This window comes from Struthio camelus, chromosome 3 (genome assembly GCF_040807025.1).
Source record: "Struthio camelus isolate bStrCam1 chromosome 3, bStrCam1.hap1, whole genome shotgun sequence".
NCBI classification, from domain to species: domain Eukaryota; kingdom Metazoa; phylum Chordata; class Aves; order Struthioniformes; family Struthionidae; genus Struthio; species Struthio camelus.
The window spans coordinates 100,560,683-100,584,074 of record NC_090944.1 but is presented as its reverse complement, the minus strand read 5'-3'; the positions used below and the strand labels follow the sequence as shown (position 1 = coordinate 100,584,074).

Here is a 23,392-nt window from a genome sequence, read left to right as displayed (position 1 = left end):
AGCCTGTCTTGTTTGCAAATTTATAAATCAAGATGCCTAATTCCCACTCTCACCTAGGAGACTGAGTCAAGAACTGTTACTGATCGTTAAGACTTGGCTGTCCAGAGAAGGACTTCAGTTAAGCCACTTTACTTAAAAGCCCAGTCTCCCGCCTAGGTAATTAAATATGAATTTAAATATGTAATTTAGATAACCCATTTTTAAAAGCTGATCTTGCTTTCTCTTCATTATTTTGATAATAAATGTTACGTTACCTAGGCTGTTATCATCATCAGACACATCCATAAATGCACCTCCTTCTTCATCAATGTCCTCTCCAAAGTCCTCCTCCATACTTCCTAAGGAGACTTCTTCATCATCCAGCTCACTGAACCCATCTTCATCATCAGAATCCTCCCAGTCAGCGTTGGATTCCTCATTTCTTTGACTTTTCTTACTGCTTATGGCTTTCTTTTTTATGTTACTAAAAATACATAACAAGCTTAGCACTTCATCTGGTAAAATGCTGTTTCCACATAACATTTATGTATATCTGCAAACACTCTGTCAGAAGAGTTAAACATCGTTTCAGAACACTGTAAATGTAGGCTAACACCTAATCATGTCGTTGTGGAAAATGCATTTAGGTATCTTCTCAACATCAACACACAGATTGTGTTAAAAATCCAGCCATTTTAAGTTCGAGAGAGAATTGTATACCCCTAAGTGCCTTTGTTCCTTTTCAGAAAGCCTTTTCTGTAAAACACACAAAACTGCTGGTATATCCCTAGCAACTCTACTAAATGAGGAAATTAGACTTTTTTTTTTTTGATTAAAGAAGGGAAACATGGTTCTTGATTTGTCTCCTCTTTGCTATTTTTTACTCACTCCGATCCAGCTCTCAAAAATGTTCAGGTTTCACTGAAAGTTTAAATCTCCCCCTCTAAAAAAGTATCTCTGTTGATTTTAAAGCTGTACTCCAGATATTTTAAACAGAAAGGAAGGTACTTAATCATTAATGGAACTGCTGACTTCCTGAGAATTGTGCTCTATGACTCAGGATTCCACAAAGTATTCACTGAGTTAGGTCCAGTTACAACCTACAAACTGTTTAAACCAGCAGTGCCATTATGCCTCATCCTGCTTACTTTTGTGCTTGGTAACTCCCAGACAGAAACCTGAGATGATGAAAAACAGGTAAGACTGGGACTTTGCTTACTAGGTTACTGCACTGTATAAATAAAATACTACAGGTCTCACACTTCAAGCCAGCAGACTGTAAACACCATGGGATCAGAATGTTCCATTAGGGGGGAGGTAGGAAAGGAGCGCTACCCAGCACTTAACTGCTATTAGCCTTTTTGCAAAGTAGCACTCTGGGTGTTTCTGAAAAAGGGCTGTCCAGTTTGGTGAGTAAAAATCTATAGGGCTATCAAAATAACAAAAGTGCAAGAACAGATTCAAAGTCTTACCCAGCGAAATCAAGATCGTCCTGGCCAACATCAATGGCACTATCAGCAGCTTCAAATGTGTCTGAGGAGGGGAAAAAAATTGTTTTTCAATTACTACAAGACAAAGTCAAACAAAACAACTATGAGGTCATTGCAAATGTTATTTTTTTTTTGTGTAAATTTCCTGAACAGTTTATGTGACCTGCCTGAGTAACAAAGGACCCTGGTACATAGGTTCATACCTATGAACCCTGGTACAAAGGTTCATATCTGGCCAGAACCAAATGATGTGGGAAGCAGTCAGGGAAATACACGTACAACCCTGCCAACCTGCCTGGGATGCATGATATCAAAAGTCTCGTGCCCTTGCTCCAAGTCAGATACAAAGGCTCAATTAGGATACCGCAAGCAAGAGCCATATCAGCTAATCTGTGTGTTACTTCTTCACCATGATCCCCGACAGAAAAGCAAGGAGATGTGAAAGTGAAAGCTCCTATCTTCTCCGACTCACTTGGCAATACATTTTATATAAAGAGAGCACATAAAATTTTAAAAACTACAACTGTTCTGTTTCAAAGAGTTAAAGTTAATATTAAAGGGTCCTTAATTTAGACTTCTAAATTTATGGAGTGAATTCTCAGAGACTGTAAATTTATTAGAAATACTAACAATAGAAAGACAAAGATGATTAGTAAAGCAGTTACAGATTCTTGTCCAAACCAAGACTATATTAACTGCGTCATTAATGAACAACTCTGCTATAGGAGTTAAAACTCACCTAAAAATATTCTACAAAACAGTACTGAGCCCTAGCTGGGTTTTTTTTTTTTTGACAAATACTGCATATGTAAAATATGAAATCATAAAATAATGTAAGTTTTAGGGTAAACAAATTCAGTTTCTGGAACAAATTATACACTAATTCAAAAGAAAATAAAGTACATGCCACAGGAAGAGCTAAGACTACTGCAGAAGTTTCCCAAGGATGTAACTGAGTAAATAACATCTTTCTCAAGGTTAGGAATGATGACAGAAATTATAAGGAAGATTTTAAAAGACCAAGTGGTACAGAAAGAATAGAAGTGTTACATACCGCTAGAAGAAGTTACTTAACTCACAGATTACCTTAGGGAAAGAACAAGACATGAACTGCCACTCATGGGTTTATGTTCAAAATTATACCTTTGCTATCTATTAGAAAAGCTCTCAACTAAAGTAGCAAGAGGGAAGTCTGCTTTCAAGGCAGCCTTCCAGTTAGCCTACATGAGGGAAGAGTATGTTGGCTACAGTAACATAGGATGGGAACTGAAGAGCCAGTTCTCTTCATTTCTGTGTTTCTATATTTGGTTCTTTTACATTACTCATTTTATAAAAAAGGCTATATTAATATATCTGCAAAAGCAGGAAATACTGAGATTGTTATTGCAAGGAAAAACACGGCCTTACCCAATGCTCTTTCAAACTCATCATCATCTACATCTTCCACACTTTCTTCATCTTCCTCACGCTTTTGTTTCTCTCTCCCTTTATCAAACTTTGTATAAAATCTGAAATAAATAACATATTGCTCTCACACACAAGATTATATCTGATGTTTCTTATGGCGAATTAAAAAAATGCAGATTATCTGTTTCACATGTAATTTTGCCAGTTGAAAAGTGTAAGTTAACGGTTTTAGATATATCTCAAACCGGAGATTTTCTTCATTTTACAAAGTGCAAGCCACCACTTAATATTTAAATCAAAGAAATTTCACAAAGGTATTAGATATCATCTTCAACATAGTGAATTCATAAAAGGATGCTAGAGAGATGTGGAAATCCACCTTATACTAATAAAGAAAAAAAGGTCAAGTCCGACTTGAATCTAACTGGAAGGAAAAAAAGAAGATTCACCATTTTAAGTTAAACTCCCCCCCCCACAGCTCCACTCCTACATATGTTTAGTTTAAGCTATTCAGCCATTTTATACCATTTTTCTCTCCTTTATTTCACGTTAAGTAACCACAAAGCACAGAAGGCAAATCTGATCACATACAGGGGCAGAAGAGTACTGCACTTTTTTAAGCAAGTCTTTTAAAAGCGTAATCTCGGTTACAGTTATCGTCAATGTAACACACTGTTAACTTTTCAGATAGAAGCATATGTTTTAAAACTGTTTTTTCTTTACTTTCAGAGTTCTGCCCACAGATAATTTACAATGTAGAGGGAAACTGTGTACCTTTGCTCTAACATAGTTTGGAAAACCTATTTAATCAATAGGAAAGAGGGTATACTTCACAGTTTGGTTAACACAAACGTCATACTCCCATTAAGCTGTTACTTCAGATTTTTTAAAAAAGCCCCAACATCAATTAATATCTTTAAAAAAAAATAAGTGAATTTCAACACTAGTGTCTGTAGGAGACACTCACAAACAGGTAATTTTTTATCTAATAAGAGGAAACTTTTGCAAAATGGGCACCAATTCAAGTATTGCAACTGCGTTTTTACACCAAAAAGGAAAACAACTAAATTGGAAGGAACCATGAAAAATAAATCTAAAAAATTTTAAATGTTGCTCCAACCTTGATACTAGTAGCATAAGCAAGGTATATGCCAGTTACTTGAAATCCACTTCTGATGCATAAGAATTACGACACACAAGACATTCATGATCATCCAGCATTTAAGGTCTCTCCATTAAAATGTCAACTTATGCGATACATAGACCACCAGTACTGAATGTCTTTCTTTGTAAGCACCATTCTCTCCTAGGCGCTTCCGATAAATTTTGAAATTACCTTCTGTGAAAAGTGCTATCATTAAAAGTCATTCAAATTAATTGAAATTTGCAGACACTTGGAACACCACAGAGTATTTATAAAGTGTATATTTCTTATGGCATTGCACTCAAAAACACCTACAATGAATATTCACAAGTATTTCATTACCTATGGAAAAACACTTCATCCACCGGGATTGTGTTTTCATCTCTGGCACGGAATTCCTTACTGTTGACTGCAAAAAACAAGCAGAACTGATTTTACCTCAAGGTCAACATCATTATGCTATTCTTTTAAACTGTGCCACGCAGACAGAAGTACAGTGATACCCAGTGTTACAATTTAAGTGAGCTCATCACTCAGTGTATATGCTGCTACTAAGGTGCGACAATAACTAAAGAGATGTAGCCCTAATCAGCTTCTAAGATACAGCAGCAAAGAAGGTTTTGCAACCACCTCCAACAGGGATGCATGTTTTAAGGAAAAGAAGCTAGGAAATAAGTAAGGTAAGCTAGCTCTCATCCACTGAAATCCTGGAACCTCTTCTGCCTGTCACTCCTGGCAGTAGGACAGTTCCTAGGAGAAATGCTCTTCAGCAGCTGCAAGGCAGGGCCATAGTACCAGAGGCCAGTTAAGCATGCTGGAAAAGGAAATCAAGCCTCACAGCGCCTGCATTTCCAGGGAACTGAGGCAAACTGACACTCGGCAGCAGCTGAATGACCAGGTTACTGATAAGGTTCCCTGGGGGGAAGTTTTTCACTCTAACACCTTCCCCTTCCTTCACCCACCTAAAAAGTAAATCAAAGGAGAAAGAGCTATTTCTGATCTCAGAGGGCTCAAATGATAATGTTTTGTAATAAGTGCCCAAGTTTCTCAAAATAGAGCAAAACACAGTCACAGAAGAGGACTGTTCGAATGAATAGTAGAAGGTACCACAGCATTTGTCATCTCAATTCCCTAAGCCTCAGCAGAGTCCAGCTATATGCAACAAGTACAGACTTTTATATCCATATTAATATATCCAGGTTTTTTGGATGTTTTACTTCTAAAACACTTAACTTTCTTAATTTGAGCTTTAAATGATCAGTCTGCTCCTTCAACTCAGAATAGCCTAAAGAATTCAATATACAAACTGTGCCTTCAAATGTATTCCACGTAAAAATTCCTACTTTAAGCTACGATAGCCATAAAACCATGTGTCATTAAAAGTACATCAGCTATTTTGAAATTACTATCACTTCATTGTAACAGAACAGACCTAAAGTGATAGGAAGCACATCCCTGGGAATGTTACAGAGATTCAGTCAATGAACATGGAAACTCTTCTGTCCTCATGCAGCACAGAAATAGATCTATTTTGAATGGAGAAGAGAATTTGAACTGTAATTGCCATGTATCAATTTTCATTAGCACATATTTAAGAGATAAAGATTATTAGGTCTGATCTTTTACTCTGATTTTTTAACTATGGGTTTTTACCACCAAATCCTGCCCTTCATCACGGCAAGGAGTTAAGACTATGCAAAAGCCAGGCTATTTCTGGAAGCAGGAAGACACTTACCAAAATAATAGTGCCAAAGATACCTTACACTAATCCTAACAATAGCTGCAGATGTGGCACTGCATGAAGCAATCCATATCATTTCATGAAAGAGCTTAATGTGGTTTAAACCATTATATAAATCTATTTTCTGAGATTGTAAGTCACTTTTCAGTCATGTTAAGCAGAATAAATGTGGTTATATGATAGCTTGGGAACAGCAATAAGAACATTAACTAGAGAACGGCATACACATTATAAGATTTTCATACGATTTTAGATAATAAGAACTTTAAAAAGAAGTATTTATAATATTAGGATGCTAAACATAAGAATGACATGTTTGTGAGCAGAATACTTAGTTAGTACTTGGTAAACAAACCTCCCTCTGACCCTAGTACCCTACAAATTACTCTTCTAACTAGAAATAACACAAGTTAGAAGAAATTCTACACTTTTTTTTGCCTTGTTTAAAGTGGCATTACATTGCCAGCTACATGCAAATTTGCAACAAGATTCTAAATCTTTTATATAAGATTGCAAATATACTCTGACCGGGCAGTGTATTTCACTTCAGGGGGAGATGTACAGAAAAGATAACTGAACTTGAGAGAAGGTGTAAGAAGCATATGCAGATAGGAATAACAGGAACATTACAAACAACAAGGCATGCTATTTTCAGCCTGTCCTCTGCTGCTATACATTTCCTAACGGGATGACTGAACAGAAGGTATGACCTTGGTGATGCACTTCCTAAGAAAAAGGAATTACTATGATAGAAAGACATTGACAATTAGAGGGGAAAAAAAGGGGGGAAGTATTAAAAGGATTCGGTGTACAAAGCGAAGTGCAAGGGTAGACACTGAAGTGTTTTCCTGCTCAAGAGTGCAGAAGATAATGATTGCGGTAACTGACTGGACATCCCTTGTTTTTATGGTGGTTTAATGGATCAAGAGCTTCAGCTGGGGCGATTCCATGCACCTTTTATACAAGAAGTTTAGACCTGATCCTGAATGTAAGACAAAACCACTGCACTTGTGCTGAACAGCACTTTCTGCTTGTTCTTTTTTCATTGCTAACAGAAATAGCAGCACACACAGCGCAGAGGATGGATAACCACAACAAACAAATACTATTCCTTAGCCATCATAATCGTAACTGAAAATGGCCTGGCTTACCTGCAAGATTCTGCACGTTTTTCATAAACTGTTTCTTCTTTGGCTGCATTACCACACTGCTGGTGTTCTCTGGGGCAGAACATAAATTAGAAACAAACTGTATTATTAGCCTTTACAGGAAATTCTCCTATCACTTTGCTTTTCCTGGTAGGTTAGCAGTTTCTGTACAGCGGGCACGAGAGGCCCAGTAAGTGATCAGCAGGTACTTCTAAGCTGCAGGCATCTCTTCTGCAGCCCTGCAAACCGATTCGTCTCCTCATGTTACACCATGTCCATCCCCCAAAACATGATAGGCACAGTTACTTGGCCGCCTGAGAGGAGCCTGGTCATCACAGTATATCAATAATCAAGACTGAATGCTTATATGCACAGAGAAGTTCACACCTTTGCCTTTGTGGAGTTTGGGATTTCTGTATACAAAGCGATCCAAGAATCTCATTAATGTGAAATCCTGTAAAGGGTCACCTGAGTACTGAATATGATTTCCCTGAAAGAAGAAAAAAGTGAAAAATTAAAGTCTTTATTTTAAACTACACAGCAACTAAATACAGAGTTAGAGGGCCCAAACTCATACAGCACAAGAATGATATTAAACCATGCTTCAGAAGAGAGAGAGTTGAGAGATTTCCTCATATAAGCCTCACAAGTTAATACACTCTTGCACAGGTTTTTACAGTTGGAATTTCAGTATTTTCTTAACTCAAAAACACCTCCCTCACTTTGGTTCAAGTATGATTAACTGCCTTGTAATGTACTGAGCTAGTAGACAATAAAAATTTTAATCGACAAAGACATTAATCATTTGCAGCTGGGCAGTCCACACCCACCACTACTTGAATAAAATATAGTCGACTGAAAATAAAATTCTTTTAAGTACGTAATTGTATGTGTTTGAGTAGTTTTATGGCACAATAACAAAACAGTATTAATAAAGCATTTGTTCCATCAGCATAGTTCCCTACAGATTAAAAAAAAAAGAAAACTTTTAAATAAAAAGATATACCAACACTCTAAAACAGTTTTAAAAACAAGAAATAACCAGGTTTCTACAAAGTTCGCTATTTCAGTAAACACTCCCACTTAGGTAAAACTTTTTAATTCCACGAAAAGCTTGGCATTTGAGTGTATGTTACTCACCGTGTTGCAGAGTTTCTAGTTACCTGCAGAGTGCAAGGAGGCTTTATAACATATTTTTTAAAATGACAAAAGACAGCTAACATAACAATCAAAATTCCAAGCTACAGATTGGATTGGTAAGAGCACTTACTTCCAGAATTGTTTTTGCAAAGAGAGCCACCGATGGATGAAAATGTTCAGAAAGCTGAAAAACACAGATCACTCGTTTATTCCTACTTTAAAAACAGGGGTAATCATGATTCATGTTGTCTTATCAGACTCCTGGTAACAACGCTATGCTTTCCGACCACTCTACAGCTCACTACACAAAATACAGACGCTTGAAGTAACGCAAAGCTGATCTGCTCTGTCCTCAAACAACTGAAGAGCTTCAATAGTTCTAGTCTTTTGTTTGTGTTAACTAAATACATCCTCACTTACAATTTTATTTAACGCTAAAAAGCCTTCTTGATACGAAGCTAGGATCTAAAAGCCAAAAAGGATTATTACTGTTCAAATCTCCACTGAAAAATTCCTATCCCCTACTCCTGAATATCACTGTTATATGAACTATTTATGAGCTGAACAATGTGCTCTCTAACCTTTCTGTTATTCCACCGAGGCAGCTACCTGAAGAATAACCAAGCTCGTTTTGTTCTTTCTATACAAGGAGCGTACTAAGAAATACAGGAAGCAGCAATATAAGAATACTTCACCTTCTTCAGCTCCCAAAGGCTTGTACTTTCAGCACCACAATACAAAGGACTTCGGTGCAAAGGATCATATGAAACTCCAGTCTTTCTGCCTGGGTTGGGAAAGAGATGAAAAAGCTTTTAAGTTTCCCCAAGCTGCTTCCAAAGAAGCCCTTGAAAAGACTTGCTCTCTTCTAAAAGGTTCTCCAGAGGAAGTAAAGCTAGAAGCACGCTCAAAGCTAGATAAGTTGTTCTAGCAAGCTTCATAAGCAAAAAAGTAATTAGACATCCTAGCCCTGGCTACATCACTCTGAAGATGTCTGAACCTGGAAGCAAAAATCCCAAACCAGCTTATGTTTAATGGGTCTGTGAATACGTAGTAAAGTGAAATAAACTAGAAAATTAATACCGCCTCCTCATCACTGCTGAGCTAACCAGACAGAGCAGGAAAAACAATTCAGATTCATTCATTTGAATCAAATTTCAATTTAGCAAACTTTAAAATAATGTTTAAATCCCCTAATTTTTCAAAAAGTCTTGATCAACCTGTTACTGTAACTGAATGTTGGCACTTGAATGCATTAGATTTTCTTGCTAATTTACCTCCCATATTCAGATGATGCACCCATGAGGGTGCTGAATTTGGATCAATTGTTTTGACAGAATTTTCTGGTGTGCGCCTTCCTTCCCCTTCTTCTTTATCTGCATCCACAAACTTTTCCTCACTCTCTTCGGCTTCTTCTTGATCATTAAAGCACTCCTCTTCATCAGATTCCTATATAAAAAAATGTTAGTGAAAAGATTTTCCAGTTTTATTACGATTTGCTAGAAGAATGCACATATTTCTGAAGAGATAGCACATAAGAATACAAACAAGCAATGACCAGTGTTTAAACCATACAGGTTTTTAGCCTTGATACAGGACTTACATCACATAAGTCATAAAGTTTAATTTTAAGAGTAATGGTCCCTCTGCACTTGAAAAAAACAATCCAATACTACTTACTTGTACTTCAAACTGCAGACAGAAGAAGCAAGCATGTTTTGATAAAGCTTCTGGGACAATAAGAATGTTTAACTGCTTATTCGAACAACATTTTGCAAAATAATCCCCTCTCCATAAATGTAGTCCACCGGACCTGCTAAGAACGCTTACCACAACCTCTTCTACACAGATTCTTAGTATAGTTTCAATTGTTCAGGTGGTCTCTCCCATAATATACTCAAATATTAATAAACCCTCATAAAAATTCCCTTTAAAAGCTGTCCTTTCCAGACACAAGAATTATTGGCAAAGGTAAACAGGGCAGGGATAGATTTTTTTTTTTTTTTAATGAAATTAGAAGCTGTTAGTGAAAGCTCAATGAAATAAACGATGTTGTACCACATGATCCTGTAACTGGACCCTTAACCCTGGTTTTACTTTCAGAAGCTCAGACAGAAGGTACAGGGTTCCACAAATAAAGGGTGGCATTTGTCCACAAGTGACTTGAAGTAATCTCTTCACAAATGCCTTCACTCGCCGTAGCGCTACGTCGGCCTTCAGAGACTTATAGACAAGATTAAGAAACATGGATGGCTTTGAGCAAGTCGCTAAACCAGGATCTAGTAGCTTCCTGTAGAAAATACAGCAGAAAATATTGTTGATTGCCATAATGCACACAGGAGAATAACTGCTATTAACTTTTCAAAGTCATATCTAAAAGACTAGTTATAACTTGTTCTCCAACAAACCCAAAACACGCTGATCAACCCTAAAACGTTAACAGCAGTGTAGTATTAACAGAGCAGAGATACGCAAAAGGGGGGGAAAAAAAACCCATACCAGCAGATAGAAAAACTGTAGGAAAATATAAAGAAACTGAGGTCAACTGAAAAAACTTTCAAAACTGAAGACATTCAAAATGTGAATCCAATTTGATCTATTCAGACTTCCAAAATAAGTAAAGAAATAAAAGGTTAGCACTAGAACGTTGCACAGTCAGACTTGACATACTCGCTGGCAAGCCCAATTTCTACTCCAATTTTTTTCCAGGCTGCCAGGCGCAAGAAGGCCCCTAAACACATTGCATGTTCTGAGGGGAACAAGAGCTCGCTTTTAAAAACGGCAAGTTCTCCTTTGTCAACTAAACAGAAGCCTACAAGAATCCTATAAAGATTCCCAACAATCAGCTGGAGCAAAAAGGAGATTCTTCTTACAACACAAGACTTTCTGACCCTACAAATTTAATTATTTAGAAATTCTGTGGATGTAATTTTTCCCTCTTTCATGGAAAAACATGTAGAAGGTTTTAGGCTATTATGTGTCTAAAATATAAACTAGCTGTTAAGAGTGACTTCAGAACTAGTAGTTATCAATTAATTTCACAATATATCTGAAATTAAAACACTCCACCAGAAAACAATGCAAAGCATGAGATCTACTTATTGCGTTCTCAGGACCTGTCAACTACCATTTGTTTTATCCCCGTGTTAAGTGCAAGAAAATACGTTTTCTTTTAAGTCATAAAAACCATCAGAAATTTTTATTCAAGGAAGATCTCAAATTCCAAGATGTTAAAATCAAAGTAAGTGTTTCTACAACATTACTTTACATTGACTACTTTGTTAAACAAAATTTATATTATAAGTCCAAACCTGCCACTTACTTGTAGAGTGCTGCGTAATACCTATCCGATACAGTCTGCTGAGAGTCCATTACTTGAAAAAGTAACATCAGGGCCTGAACACTGGTACTGAAGTTCACAAGATGCAGAACTTTAAATAAAGTGTTCATTTGTTCTTTCACTTTCTCATCACCAGTCTCAGCATACGGGTAAGCTCTGTTTACTCCACTTAGAAGTGCACTGAGCATTTTGGATTCAACATCTTTCTTTTTAATGCAGTTCCGAAAAAAGCAGAAATACAAAGTTATCAGTTTGTTAGCCAATGCACTTTCTTCATGACTGAGAACTATCTGATTTAAAAAACAAATGGCGTAATATTGAGTCTTCACACTAATGTTTGACCGGTACAAAAGCCTCTCCACCTCATTGCACACTACTCCTTTCATGTTTGGATGTTTGTGAAGTAACGTCTCTAGAAGATAAGAGGCCTTGGTGGCAATTTTGTTTTGAGGGTCTCCCAGTTTATTTACCAGCTGAACAAGCAGAACTTTCTCCTGCTCAGGCTTGTTACAGAGAAGCTCATGAGCAACAGCCAGTGCTCGGGCTTTTGTTGCAGTCAGAGAATCATGACTCAATGTTTCTAACGCTTGCACAAACTCTGCCACCTGTAGTTTCAGCTGATGCTCAAAGTACCAGAGTAGCAGTCGTCTGTCTCTTGAATCTCTGTTGCCACTTGACATTTTTTCTAAGTTGTTAAAAGGATGCTGTGAAAACGACCATAGTTTACGATTGTCTGGTAACAGATCTGAAATGAGAAGCTCCTTGAAAGTATCCAAAGCCATAAGGCTCTGATGCCTGCTGCCCTTCTTCCTTATGAGGTTTACCAAGTTCTCAACAAACTGGAGACTGTGGACAGCACTGTCCTGAATGAGAAGGGTCATGGCTGCCATCCTGTCAGCTAAGGTACCTGATGACACAACAGTTTTCATCCACGCAGAAGAGGCCCCCTTCTGATAATTTGTCTTATTCTTATACAAATCTGCCTCATGTTGGTATAGCTTTTGGGCCAAGGCCTTATACTTGGACAGAAGTGCCTGATTTTGTTGTTCAGAAGAGAATTCATTGCTGTATTCTAGATCATACCATTTGCTCCCTGGTTTGATCAGTAGCACTTGCCTAGCATGAAATTCAAAATCTTCTTCCTGCTGCTCTTTCTTTACTGAAAGCCGTTGGTCTTGATCACGCAAAGCTTGTTTTTTCTTGCTGTCTTTCCCACTGCTTCTTTGCTCTTTGACTTTATTCCCTTTTTTCCCTTCTAAAGGAGAAGCGCTAATTTCCTTCTTGCTTTTCTCTTTCTTTGGGGGCTTCTCTTTTTTCTCGCTGCCGTCACCACCGTCGTCGTCGCCATCGCCATCCTCCACCACGAGGCAACTTTCCGCGTACTTGTCCAGCCCCAGGGAGCTCACGAAGGCCTCCAGCTCCCCGGCCTTCAGGTCGTCGATGGCTCCTCTCTTCCCACCGTCCACTACCTCCTCCGCCTCGTCCACGGCGCACAGCATGAGGTAGTCTTGCTGCGGGGGACAGCACGCGCCCGTTACGCGCAGGCCCAGCGCGAGGCCGGCCGCCGCCAACGGCCGCCGCCGCCGCCAACGGCCGCCGCGGGGGTCCCGGGCCCCACGTGCTCCCACTCCGCCCGTCCTCCGCCTCCTCCTTACCTTGGTGCCGCCGAGGCGCAGCACTTCGTCCAGCGTGAAGCCGTCGGCGTCGCCATCCTCCTCCTCCTCCTCCTCTTCGCCGCCGCCGTCCTCGCTGTCGCCGCCCGCCTCTCGCGGGTCGCTCACGCCGAAGTCCCAGAGCGCCGCCATGACCGACTCGCCGGATGCTGCCGTGCGCCTGCGCCACGCGCGCTTCCGGCCCCGCAGGACGGCGAGGGCGCAGGTCCTGCAAGGGACATAGAGAGCGGGCGGGGGCGCCGCCGGAGGGCGGCCGGGAGAGAGGGCGCCGACCTCCTTGGAGCCAGCGGCGGCAGCACAGCGCCTTCCTTCGCCCCTGCGGTCTCGCCACAGTTTCGCCTCGGCCCGCCCTCAGGCCGGGGGCGGGAAGGACTCGGAGCGGCCAGGACCCGCGGCGGAGGCCGGGGCTCCCGGCGGCGCTGCCATGGCGCTGCCGCCCGCGTGCCGCGCGCTGCTGGCCGCAGCCTGGGCCGCCGCGCGCCGCCCGCGGCCCCACGGCAACGGCCGCGCCCCGAGGGCCCCGCCCCTCCCGGCGGCGGCGGCGGCGGCACCGGCGCGGCCCTGCTCGGGCGCGGTGGCGGCGGGCGGGCGGGGCAGCGCCCTGCTGCGGCACCTGCTGTTCAAGCTGCGGGCGAGCGGGCCGGTCACGGTGGCCGAGTACATGCGGGAGGCGCTCACCAACCCCGGCCAGGTGCGGCGCGGCCGGCGGGCGGGCGCGGGGGGCGGCCCCGCCTGCCCCGGGCCTGACCTGACCCCTCCCGTCCCGTCCCGTCCTTCCCCGCAGGGCTACTACACCCGCCGCGGCGGCGTCGGCGAGAGCGGCGACTTCGTGACCTCGCCGGAGATCAGCCAGGTGTTCGGGGAGGTAACGGCGCCCTCGGGAGCCGCGGACGAGCAGCTTCTGGGCCGGGAGGAAACGTCCCTTGCAGAGGGGAGGAAAGGGGTGGTTTGCTTTGGGGGAGGCTGAGGAGTTTGCTTGCTTGCTCGTTTGTTCTACGGTTTGGGACGTCGTCTGTGCTGAGCGCTATCCATTTTTGTATAGAATTTGTTTATAAGTAAAAAAAAAAAAAATCATAATCTTCCCCTGTTTTTCTATTCAAATTCTGTAACTTCTCTATCCAGAGTCTAGAAATCAGCACGGTTCGTTTTGGGTTTTGCATCATTTCCAACAGCGAAGATGGGCAGAACTCTGTTCTTGGTGTCACGCTGGTAAACGTACTGCTATCAAGAACAGTTGCTATGTGTGTAGTTGGGTAGTGACCTTTGTTTTAGTCCTAGTTAAAAGTCCTTTTGATGCACTAGACAGAAAAAAGTCCAACGCATTTACCGGATAGTGAGCTGCTTCTGCTGAGTCGACGGCAAACAATCACTGATTGTAATACTTAAAAGACTGCAGGTGCAATGTTGTCTAAATTGTACTAATTTTTCATCACAGAATCTTACATTAAAGTTTTGAGAGGCCATTGCATAATATCTTAGTTATTTTCAGGGAAAAGGCAGGTATCACTTCCTGCAAATTGTAAAGTTTTATTTCTTACTTGCATTATTTTCCTTTGTCAGTTAATAGGAATATGGTACATTAGTGAATGGATAGCCACTGGCAAGCCTAAGGCGTTCCAACTGGTGGAACTGGGCCCAGGGAGGGGCACCCTTACTGATGATATATTACGGGTAGGTAAAACAAAAAATTACTGTTCTCCCTATTTCTGTCTTTAATCCCCAGCGACACTGAAACCTGACATAAAGAATGGGATTGTGCTATAGAGTTTAAACCTTCCCTAGTAACCAAATCATTTAACTTAGTAGACGTACAGCTTAGATTCTCATTAAAAGATATGGTTGTTGCTTGTACTTCGATGAAGAGACTGGGTGTCTGAGTTGAGAACAGAACATGGGCCAGTGTTCGTGTGCTTTGTGTGTGCACACGCAGGCCCCCCCTCCAAATAAAACATAATAGAAAGGGAGGGCAGGAATATTCCATTACAAATTATTTATTTACAGGAAAGCATTATTCAAATTGGAAAACCATTTAAGAGAGTGCTGCTATATGTAATTGGGAGGCCTTAGTGTGAGCAGAAGGAGGAAGAGAGTAGTACAGAAATGAACTGGTCCAGTTTCCTTTGGGGATTTCAGACGCTTGTTGCTTCTGAATTAACCCTTTCTGCTCTATCACTCTCACATAGGTATATATTAATTAAAATATTACCATTTCAAAAGCAGATTGCTAATGGAATTTAACACCTTAGAAAAAGTTTTACTCTGTTTACATATGTTAATGAAAAAGAATTGTATTAAGCACAGTGAAATATATAATATTGACTGCTTTCGACATATGTTAATGAAAAAGGATTGTATTAAGCACAGTGAAATATATAATACTGACTGCTTTCGTTTAGGGTGTTTGGGAAAACTAAACCATTGCTCTCCTAATGCCTGCAGAAAGTTTAGCGTTAGAGGAGCTACTTTCTTTAAGCCTATTATCACTCTAAATGAGCAGGTGGTGTTGCTGTCCTTACTACTACATAATGTGTAGTCTAGTTTGCCAGTTTGTTTAGAAGCAGCTTAGCAACTTTTATTAAAATTGAATTAGGAATTCCTGGTTTCTTCTGGAGGAGCAAAAGGCAGTCTCTTTCATTGATGATCTTGCTAAGTGAAAGCCAACTAAATTTCTAATCTTGAATATAAGTAAGGGGGACAACTTCCCTATTTTGATTCTTAACCCTTTAGTGTATCCAACACATGACTGTACCTAATGGAATTCATCTGCATTTATAGGTCTTCAACCAGCTTGCCTCTTTACTTAGTAAATGTGATGTTTCTGTTCATCTGGTAGAAGTGAGTCCCAAACTCAGTGAGATCCAAGCTCTGATGCTGACAGGAGGGCAGCTGCAGTCAAACCCTGAGGACAAATCTGCTTACATGAAAGGCATTAGTAAGACTGGAATTCCAATTTTCTGGTACAGAGACATTCAAGATGTACCACAAGGTAAGGAACTTGAAGTTGTTATTACAGTGATGGCTTCTTTCTTCCTTTTGCTGTTTTTGACAACTGAGGACATCTTTGCTAGCCCTTATAAATAGCTAGAAAGATAATTAACATACATATTAACTCCACCTTCTTGTGTGAGCCTGAGACAGGATCTTGACTCAGATTCATATAATGGCTACCAGTTCTGACGGTCTTCACTTTGGGATAGTAACCCAATTTCATATACTTCAACTGTTCTTTGCATGGGTAACCATTTACTGGCTTCATTGCCTTCACATTAGTACGGGAGTGCACAAATCCGAAAAACCATGCATGAGCAGCTGGTTGTGGAAATGTTGTCTTTGATGTTTTCAAGCTGGGAATAATGATGATTATTTCACAGTGACACTAACTAGCTTAATTAAAATTCATTAGAAAACAATTTTTGCTTCAACTGGAAGCTGCTGTGAAAGCACTATGTTGCAACAAATAATTTATTCTTTTTTCCCTTTCCACAGGTTACAGCTTTTATTTAGCGCATGAGTTTTTTGATGCCCTGCCCATACATAAGTTTCAGGTATAGCAAGAAGATAATTGTGAATGTGAGCTTCTAGTTAAAGGCCTTGTCTCTTTAAGGAAGAGAATTGTGCTGCCAAATCAGACACGTCCATTGACTATGGCGGTAGAACGTGGACAAAATAAGGCTTAATTCAGCTGATGTATCACTAGTAACAACTAGTAATCTGAGCTCTGAACGTCTTTCTTTTAAATGGTATAGCAAAACAATGGCAGTAGCAAAACAAAAGCTAGTTAGGCTTTAGAAGAAACACTTTCGACTTCAATTTGATAATTAGTTCATCAAAATCATTGCTAGAACCAGGAATAATTTCTTCTAGTAAGTTAAATACTGCACTAGGCTGAGGCAGTTAAATACTGCACTGTCAGTCGAAGAGGCAGCATTTTCTGTGTAGTATCATTTATTCCTTTTAAGTATAATTAAATCTGTTTATGTTGACTCTATAGGCCAGGCTCTAGCACAAGCTTTTACAAAGGCAGTTACTGGAATTAAATAGGAATGGATAATTGTTGTAAATGGCATATTACGTCCTTAAAACTTCTGTGGAAATGTTCTAGTCTGCTCGACACATTAGTTGAATCGAATAAACAAGATAGTTTGTCCCCGTTAGAACATAAAACCAGTACTCTGGGTTCATTAAACAGAGAACACAAAAAGGCTGGCGTGAAGTGTTGGTTGATATAGATCCGGAAGTTCCTGACCAGTTGCGGTTTGTCCTGGCACCGTCCAGCACCCCTGCAACGGAAAACTTTATTCAGGTAAGGTCGTAACTACCAAAGTTAATACTTAGATCGTTACTGAGTCTTGCAGGTGCATTTATTGCCTCTCAGTTACTTCAGCAGGAAGGGAGTGGAGGGAGGGCTTTCAAAAGTTATTAGTGAGCAAATACAATTTATGGTTTCTGTTGTACAGCAACTTCCGCTAGCATTTAATCTTGTGAACATAGCACAAAAATAAGCAGGTACATCAAAATTTGCAAAATCAGGGCTTAAACAGACAAAACACTTTAGACAGTAAACTGAGGCAGCAAGTGACAGTGATTTATAGAAAGTGACAGGGGCCGTTCTACATCTTATCATCATGAGATCACCATCTTGACAGTGGTCCTCAATCTTCCATGAATGCATTCTAAGTTGGGCTAGGTGTCTAAAGCGTCTAAAATGGACATTTTTTTCCAGAGCTTACTGGATTTTAAAGTTACAAAATGAAGCAGTAGGGATTAAAACCAACTTTCAAGAGTTTCACACAGAAAGGCCTTTTGGGCAGGGGGAACAGGAACTTTTGAAGCGCTATTTTCATTCTTAAGTTTTAGTACTGCAGTAAGGCAGTTCCTGGCTGAGGCAGGTATTCTCACTCCTTACAAAACAGTCTTTTCATTTCAGTCAGCTCTAGGTTGTACAAGAGATGAAGGGAATCAGGACTCAGTTAGAAAACACGAGTGGAAAATAACTATTAGCGAAAACTATATCTGTAGGTAGCCTAGAATGCTCTGCTGGGTACCCAAATAAAGTGACAGCGTGCCCAAGACATCAAGTAAGTAAAAAGAACTCCTGCCCCAAACTTGCTTGCTCATACCGGTATTTTGATTTTTGAATTCTGCACCAGCCTGAAGAAACAAGAGATCACGTGGAAGTATGTCCTGAGGCTGGTGTCCTCATTCAAAGACTTGCCAGTCGTCTAGAAAAAGATGGTGGGGCTGCTCTGATTGCTGATTACGGTCATGATGGAACCAAAACTGACACTTTCAGGGTAAGATGTACACCTAAAGCACTTTCATCTTCTAACTTTTGCTTTCATCGTTAGTCTAATAATACAAAAAAAAAAGTTCCTGCAGGAGAAAGGTCTTAAGTGGACATAATAGTAAAAACTGTATTATGTTGCAGCCATAAGACTCTGAATAATTGAGTTCTCATTTAATTTTCCTATCTGACAGAATTACTGATTGATCTGAGACCTTTCTGCATTTATCTCAAACTTTCAAAGTGTAATTTGCTATTACACCTGACTACCCCCTCACCTCCAACTTAGTCTTTGCTAGACCCAGCTGTGGTAGCCACGTACAGCAGAGTGCCATCTTCCAATTTAATTTTTCAGGGTTTCCAGAATCACAAACTTCATGATGTGCTGAAAGCTCCAGGTACAGCAGACCTGACAGCAGATGTTGATTTCAGCTATCTTCGGAAGATGACACAGGGAAGAACAGCCACATTAGGCCCCATAAAACAACGGGAATTTTTAAAAAACATGGGCATTGACCTCCGGCTGCAGGTAACGATAGTGTTTACAGGTACAAAAACACTTCTAATCCACAAGTGATACTCAGAAGCAGCAAGAGAGCCTCATTTAAGAGCTGACTTTATACAAACTTGTTCAAAATACCACATACGTCTGCAGTAGCAAAGTGTTTGCTTCTCTTAGGCATTAGTTACTCTGGATCTCTCAAAGTAAACTGATTTGTATGTAGTCAAGAGTATGTTGCAAATTTTTGCATGGAATGCAGTGATGTATCAGGTCCAGCAGAGACCTCACCAGTTCTACTGGGCATCGAGTTAGAAGATAAAGTGCTTTAGGTGTAAATAAAAAGGATGCAATAAGATTGTAGGTGTGAGAGAACTTATAAAAGCAAGGAAGGCTACAACTTAACTTGCATTCTGTTTTCTTTTTAGGTGCTCTTGCAGAATTCACAGGACACAGTAACACAGGAGCAGTTACTTCACAGCTATGACATGTTGATGAATCCCAAGAAAATGGGGGATTGTTTTAATTTTTTTGCCCTGCTGCCTCATCACAGATTTATACAGCCTGACAACAAACATAATCCCCAATCAAGAGCTCCCCTAGTCCCTGTTGCTGGATTTGGTGAACTCTTACTGAAGTAAGTTCAAGTACTATACCAACATGTCTAGTAGCGGAAGCTTTCAGTAGCAACTTATTAAAATAAGCAAAGGAAACTCAATCAAATCCTGTGTGCTTCATGGTTTCATATACGACATGTTTTGCAATAATGTACTCAGCAAATAGCTGATATGTAGTAAGGTGTTTCACAGTTTATGAGCTGTCTTTGAAGTGAAAGCGCGTGAGATGTTCCACTCTTTCTCAAGACAATCCACACTTTAGGGCCGAGGCACGCTTTTGTGGAGAGCTAAATCAGAGTAAAGCTGGTGCAACAGACCAAACCTATTTATGGACCTACTCAAACCAGTGTGTAGACAGTAAAAACTGCACCTACAGAAACAAGTGGGTGCAGAACAGAGAATGAACAACCAGTTTTGGAGGTCTTGCTAGACCTGAGAGAAGTATCCACCAGTAGAATCAAGTTAAAACAGTTCTTCCTGTACGTGCTAAGATGCTTTAAATGTTACTCAGCTGTGGTACTTGTACAAAACACACTATTCATCGCTACCCTTGAAGATATTTTCATGAAGGGTATGGGTAACTAGGTTTAAAAGAAAAAAATAGTTACAAAGCACCTGCTAACAGAATTCCCACAGCTGATTTCATACTAGTGACATGCACAAACAAGGAAGGACTGAGAAAAAAATGTCTAGGAACATCTGAAGTGGGAGAGAATCCATGCAGATAAAGGACAAGTCTGATAGGGAAATAAATTTTATTTTCAAGCTTATCAGAGGATATTTACAAACACAGGGCTGTATAAAAATATAAAAGTACTTGACAGTGTCCTTTTGAGGCTATAAATTTTACATGAGCTTTTTCTAGCATCATCGTAGCACTATTTCTTGAATGAATGCAACTTAATTCAGCTAGGGGTAAGGATATCAAACAATGTATCCTACTGCTGTCAAAGTTTGCAGTAAAGGTAGAAAAAAAGGGAATAAAGAAGTCAGCTATTCTTACTACTCAATGAAGTAAGTTTATTTCTAATAGATATCTGATTTTTTGGTTCTGCAACTATTAGCTTGTGGATTCTATCATCTGGCCCTGTAAGTCTGCATGTACTGTCAGGCAATCTACTCCAAAAGCTTTTTTTATTTTTTTATTTTTTATTTTTAAATAAAACTTGAGAACAATAAATAGCTCATTGTTTAATTTTCTGGAGCGGAGCAGACTTCAGGGGGACAGACTCCCGCCAGGCCTTTTATTTCACTGTTGTCCCTGTCTTTCCCCTCTCCTATCCCTGTTGTGTTTTTCAAACTGAGCTTTTTTTTTTTTTCCCTTAAAGAAAAGCAGGAAAACCTGAAATGACAGCTCCAGTAAAAAAATCTTAAGTTTAAAAGCAGAACATATCTACATTATTACAGCTGGGATGGAAGATAGCAATGGCTTCACTGAAATTTGGTCACTTGATTGGTGGAAGTTAGAAAAAAAAAAAAAGTGCTGCTTCCCTTACCAGACCTGGGTGAAAAACTAACTAGCCCACCAACTTCAGAGGTGATCACTCTGGTTCTAAAGTTAAAAAAACAGTGCCTCTCTCAGAGAAGAATCAATCCTAAAACCTTGCCTTACCAGGATGGCAAGGTTAAGGGACAAATTCTGCCCCTTTTGAATTCCTTTACACCGTTTTTGACAGCATAAAAGGGAGAGAATGACCCCCAGTGCAGGAGTGGCATGGACTGCCATCAGGCAAGTCCCCTGCACAAACCTGAGAAAAAAAGTGTGCTAGGAGAGAGGACGCAGGGAAGTAGGAAGGGCTGAAATGCTCTGCCCACTAGTGGCTATAGAAAACTGCCATACAGATTGCACTGAAAGTTTTGTGCAGATTCTAACGCTGCATGTTCGACTTTTAACAACTTAGATACCTACAAAACGCAGCAGCAGTTAGATTAAAGGCAACAGGAAAGGAAAAGGTAGGTTAAAGGCCCAGACAGGGGCCTTAGGTACATGCCTCTGCAGCTCCCACTGAGTTTACTGCCAGTTCACTGTGCAACTGAAGCCTTGAAACAACCTTGTACAACTTTATGAATATCTAACAGCTTAGAAACAGTCTGCTCAACTACTTCCTTACCTGAACAACAGTTTAAAAAAAAAAAAAATTTGTAGGAGAGAGGAGCTATACCTCAAAGGCTCCCACCTGCCTTTGCAGCTCAAGCCTGTATCAGTACAAAAAAAAGTATTTTGAGCCAAGCTCCAGTTAAGCATCTTGGCACCACATCAGGGATATGTACAGTCATCCAGCATCTCCCAGCAGCACAAAGCTGTTACCCCACAAAAAAGGAAAGACTTCACTTTTTCCATTTTTTTAAATAAGGGGCGGGGGGGGAAATCTTCCTTTTATTTCCATCTGCATTTAGCATAGAAGGCCTCAAACTTGAAATATCACATACTTTTAACTGATAGGCTATCCTCTGAGAGAATCATTTCCAAAGGAAACTGCTGCTCCTACTCTATTGTGCCCCAACTCCAATAAGTGGTTGAGAATATATCAAGTGAGGTGTCTGCAAAAAACCTGAATTATGAGTTGGTTTTGGACTCTTCATTCAGCTCATAAACAACAATCCTGAGCACAGAAAAGAGGGCAGGAGGGGCTGCAGATTAAGGTTGGAAGGCAAAGGCCCTTTCTCCTACAGTCCAGCTGCCCTGGTGCAACTGGTGATTCAGTAGCCACCGTTACTCTGCTCAAACTTAGGAGCAAAGATGGAAGCTAGCAGGATACAAACTATTCCTGATATAAGTCCAGGGAACCTTAAAAAAAATAGAAAAATTTTAAGAGTTAATTATTCAAAACAACAAGAGAAAGCTGCACGTATTTTCCCCTATTTTTTTTTTTCCACATCCTTCTACTAGCAACAGTTATTCCAGACTGGAAGAATGTGCTACATCAAGTCTTGTGTGCTCTCTTTGCATTACTCAGGCAGTTTTAAGGCAAAATGCCTTTGGTTTATATATGTGCCAGCCTTGCACAGCAACACATTGTATTGTGGCTTATTGCTCTGTTTTCAGACAGACAAAATAAAGGACTAGCACAGCTTTGATTGTCATCCCTTTAGATTGTCAGCCAGCATTTCAAGAGGAATGTAAGAAGTTGTGGGGTTTTCTTTTTTCAGGTATCTGGAAAAAAGTTCAGTTAGAGCAAAGACAGACACATTTAACCCTCTCAACAGCAGCAAATTATTCCTTCAGCTGTGGAACCGTATTCAGTCCTAAGCCACATGCTTTGCTATTAGTCAAGGTATCCTGCACTAATTTCCTTTTACAATCTCTTTCCACAATGCACAGTCTAGTAAACAGGAGATGTATCTAAACAACAGAAAACAACTCTCTATGGCCTAGTAAATAGGGATTAGGAAACCATTACAAAATTCTTATTGCATAGACTACAAAAAAACCAAAAACCAAAAAACTTGAAAAACCTCACACAAAGCATTCAGTCTGTACACACTACACCTCAGTGATGGCTTTGTAGCCATGCAGCTCGGTGAAATGTTATCCAATAGGGCTTATCCCACTGTCCAATAACTATTCATAGTTTAAGTCAGAGATGGAGAAGAGCTTGCCAGATGACAGTCTATCCCCATGCCAATGCAGTATCCTCTGTAGTTTTGTCTACTGAATTATGTGAACAGCACTCAAAAAGGGCAACAGTTGTTCCAAAACTTAAGTCTTCAGTTTGTCTGGAGTGCCCTTCTTTGCTGCAATTTAGCATAATGAATAAATCAAGGGTCTTCTTCCATGTCATCTGGATTAGGAGCCATAATAAAATGCTGGGGGTACTCAAGGTTGTGTTCGTAAGCATGTTCTTTCCAGCGTGCATCATCACTCTCATGGGTAATGTAACGCTCCCCAATGCGCGTTTCAAATTCTCTGAGGTCAAGCCAAGTCTGATAATC

At 40.3% G+C, this 23,392-nt stretch overlaps 3 protein-coding genes across 4 annotated transcripts in view; 1 reads left to right on the top strand and 2 right to left on the bottom strand.

Annotated features, from left to right (window-relative positions):
* Positions 1-13,531, bottom strand: part of CEBPZ (CCAAT enhancer binding protein zeta) — a 16,104-nt gene extending 2,573 nt beyond the window's left edge. Inside the window, exons 1-12 of the mRNA XM_068939354.1 lie at positions 13,042-13,531; positions 11,369-12,897; positions 10,105-10,336; positions 9,324-9,495; positions 8,745-8,833; positions 8,180-8,233; positions 7,297-7,399; positions 6,913-6,981; positions 4,363-4,429; positions 2,877-2,977; positions 1,452-1,512; positions 255-463 (exon numbers count right to left, since the gene is read on the bottom strand). Of these exons, the coding sequence (XP_068795455.1) occupies positions 255-463; positions 1,452-1,512; positions 2,877-2,977; positions 4,363-4,429; positions 6,913-6,981; positions 7,297-7,399; positions 8,180-8,233; positions 8,745-8,833; positions 9,324-9,495; positions 10,105-10,336; positions 11,369-12,897; positions 13,042-13,191 (2,836 nt within the window). The 5' untranslated portion in view covers positions 13,192-13,531. The remainder of the gene's footprint in view (positions 1-254; positions 464-1,451; positions 1,513-2,876; positions 2,978-4,362; positions 4,430-6,912; positions 6,982-7,296; positions 7,400-8,179; positions 8,234-8,744; positions 8,834-9,323; positions 9,496-10,104; positions 10,337-11,368; positions 12,898-13,041) is intronic.
* On the top strand, positions 13,484-20,639 carry NDUFAF7 (NADH:ubiquinone oxidoreductase complex assembly factor 7). The gene is made up of 9 exons (XM_068936512.1): positions 13,484-13,750; positions 13,844-13,924; positions 14,620-14,730; positions 15,835-16,045; positions 16,546-16,604; positions 17,249-17,362; positions 18,210-18,353; positions 18,699-18,872; positions 19,271-20,639. Exons 1-9 carry the CDS (start codon positions 13,484-13,486, stop codon positions 19,481-19,483), a joined length of 1,374 nt encoding a protein of 457 aa, XP_068792613.1. The 3' UTR covers positions 19,484-20,639.
* The window catches only part of PRKD3 (protein kinase D3), a 48,024-nt gene continuing 44,829 nt past the window's right edge, over positions 20,198-23,392 (bottom strand). For both annotated transcript variants that reach the window (XM_068939352.1, XM_068939353.1), the window contains one exon: positions 20,198-23,392. In XM_068939352.1, the coding sequence (XP_068795453.1) occupies positions 23,219-23,392 (174 nt within the window). In that variant the 3' untranslated portion in view covers positions 20,198-23,218.

What these genes read in the sequence shown, in the direction of transcription:
- NDUFAF7 (XM_068936512.1), top strand. Translation starts at nt 13,484, where the DNA reads ATGGCGCTGCCGCCCGCGTGCCGCGCGCTGCTGGCCGCAGCCTGGGCC. An exon ending in CCAAAACTGACACTTTCAGG is followed by an intron (nt 18,354 to 18,698) that starts GTAAGATGTACA and finishes TTAATTTTTCAG; the next exon opens with GGTTTCCAGAATCACAAACT. An exon ending in GCATTGACCTCCGGCTGCAG is followed by an intron (nt 18,873 to 19,270) that starts GTAACGATAGTG and finishes TTTTCTTTTTAG; the next exon opens with GTGCTCTTGCAGAATTCACA.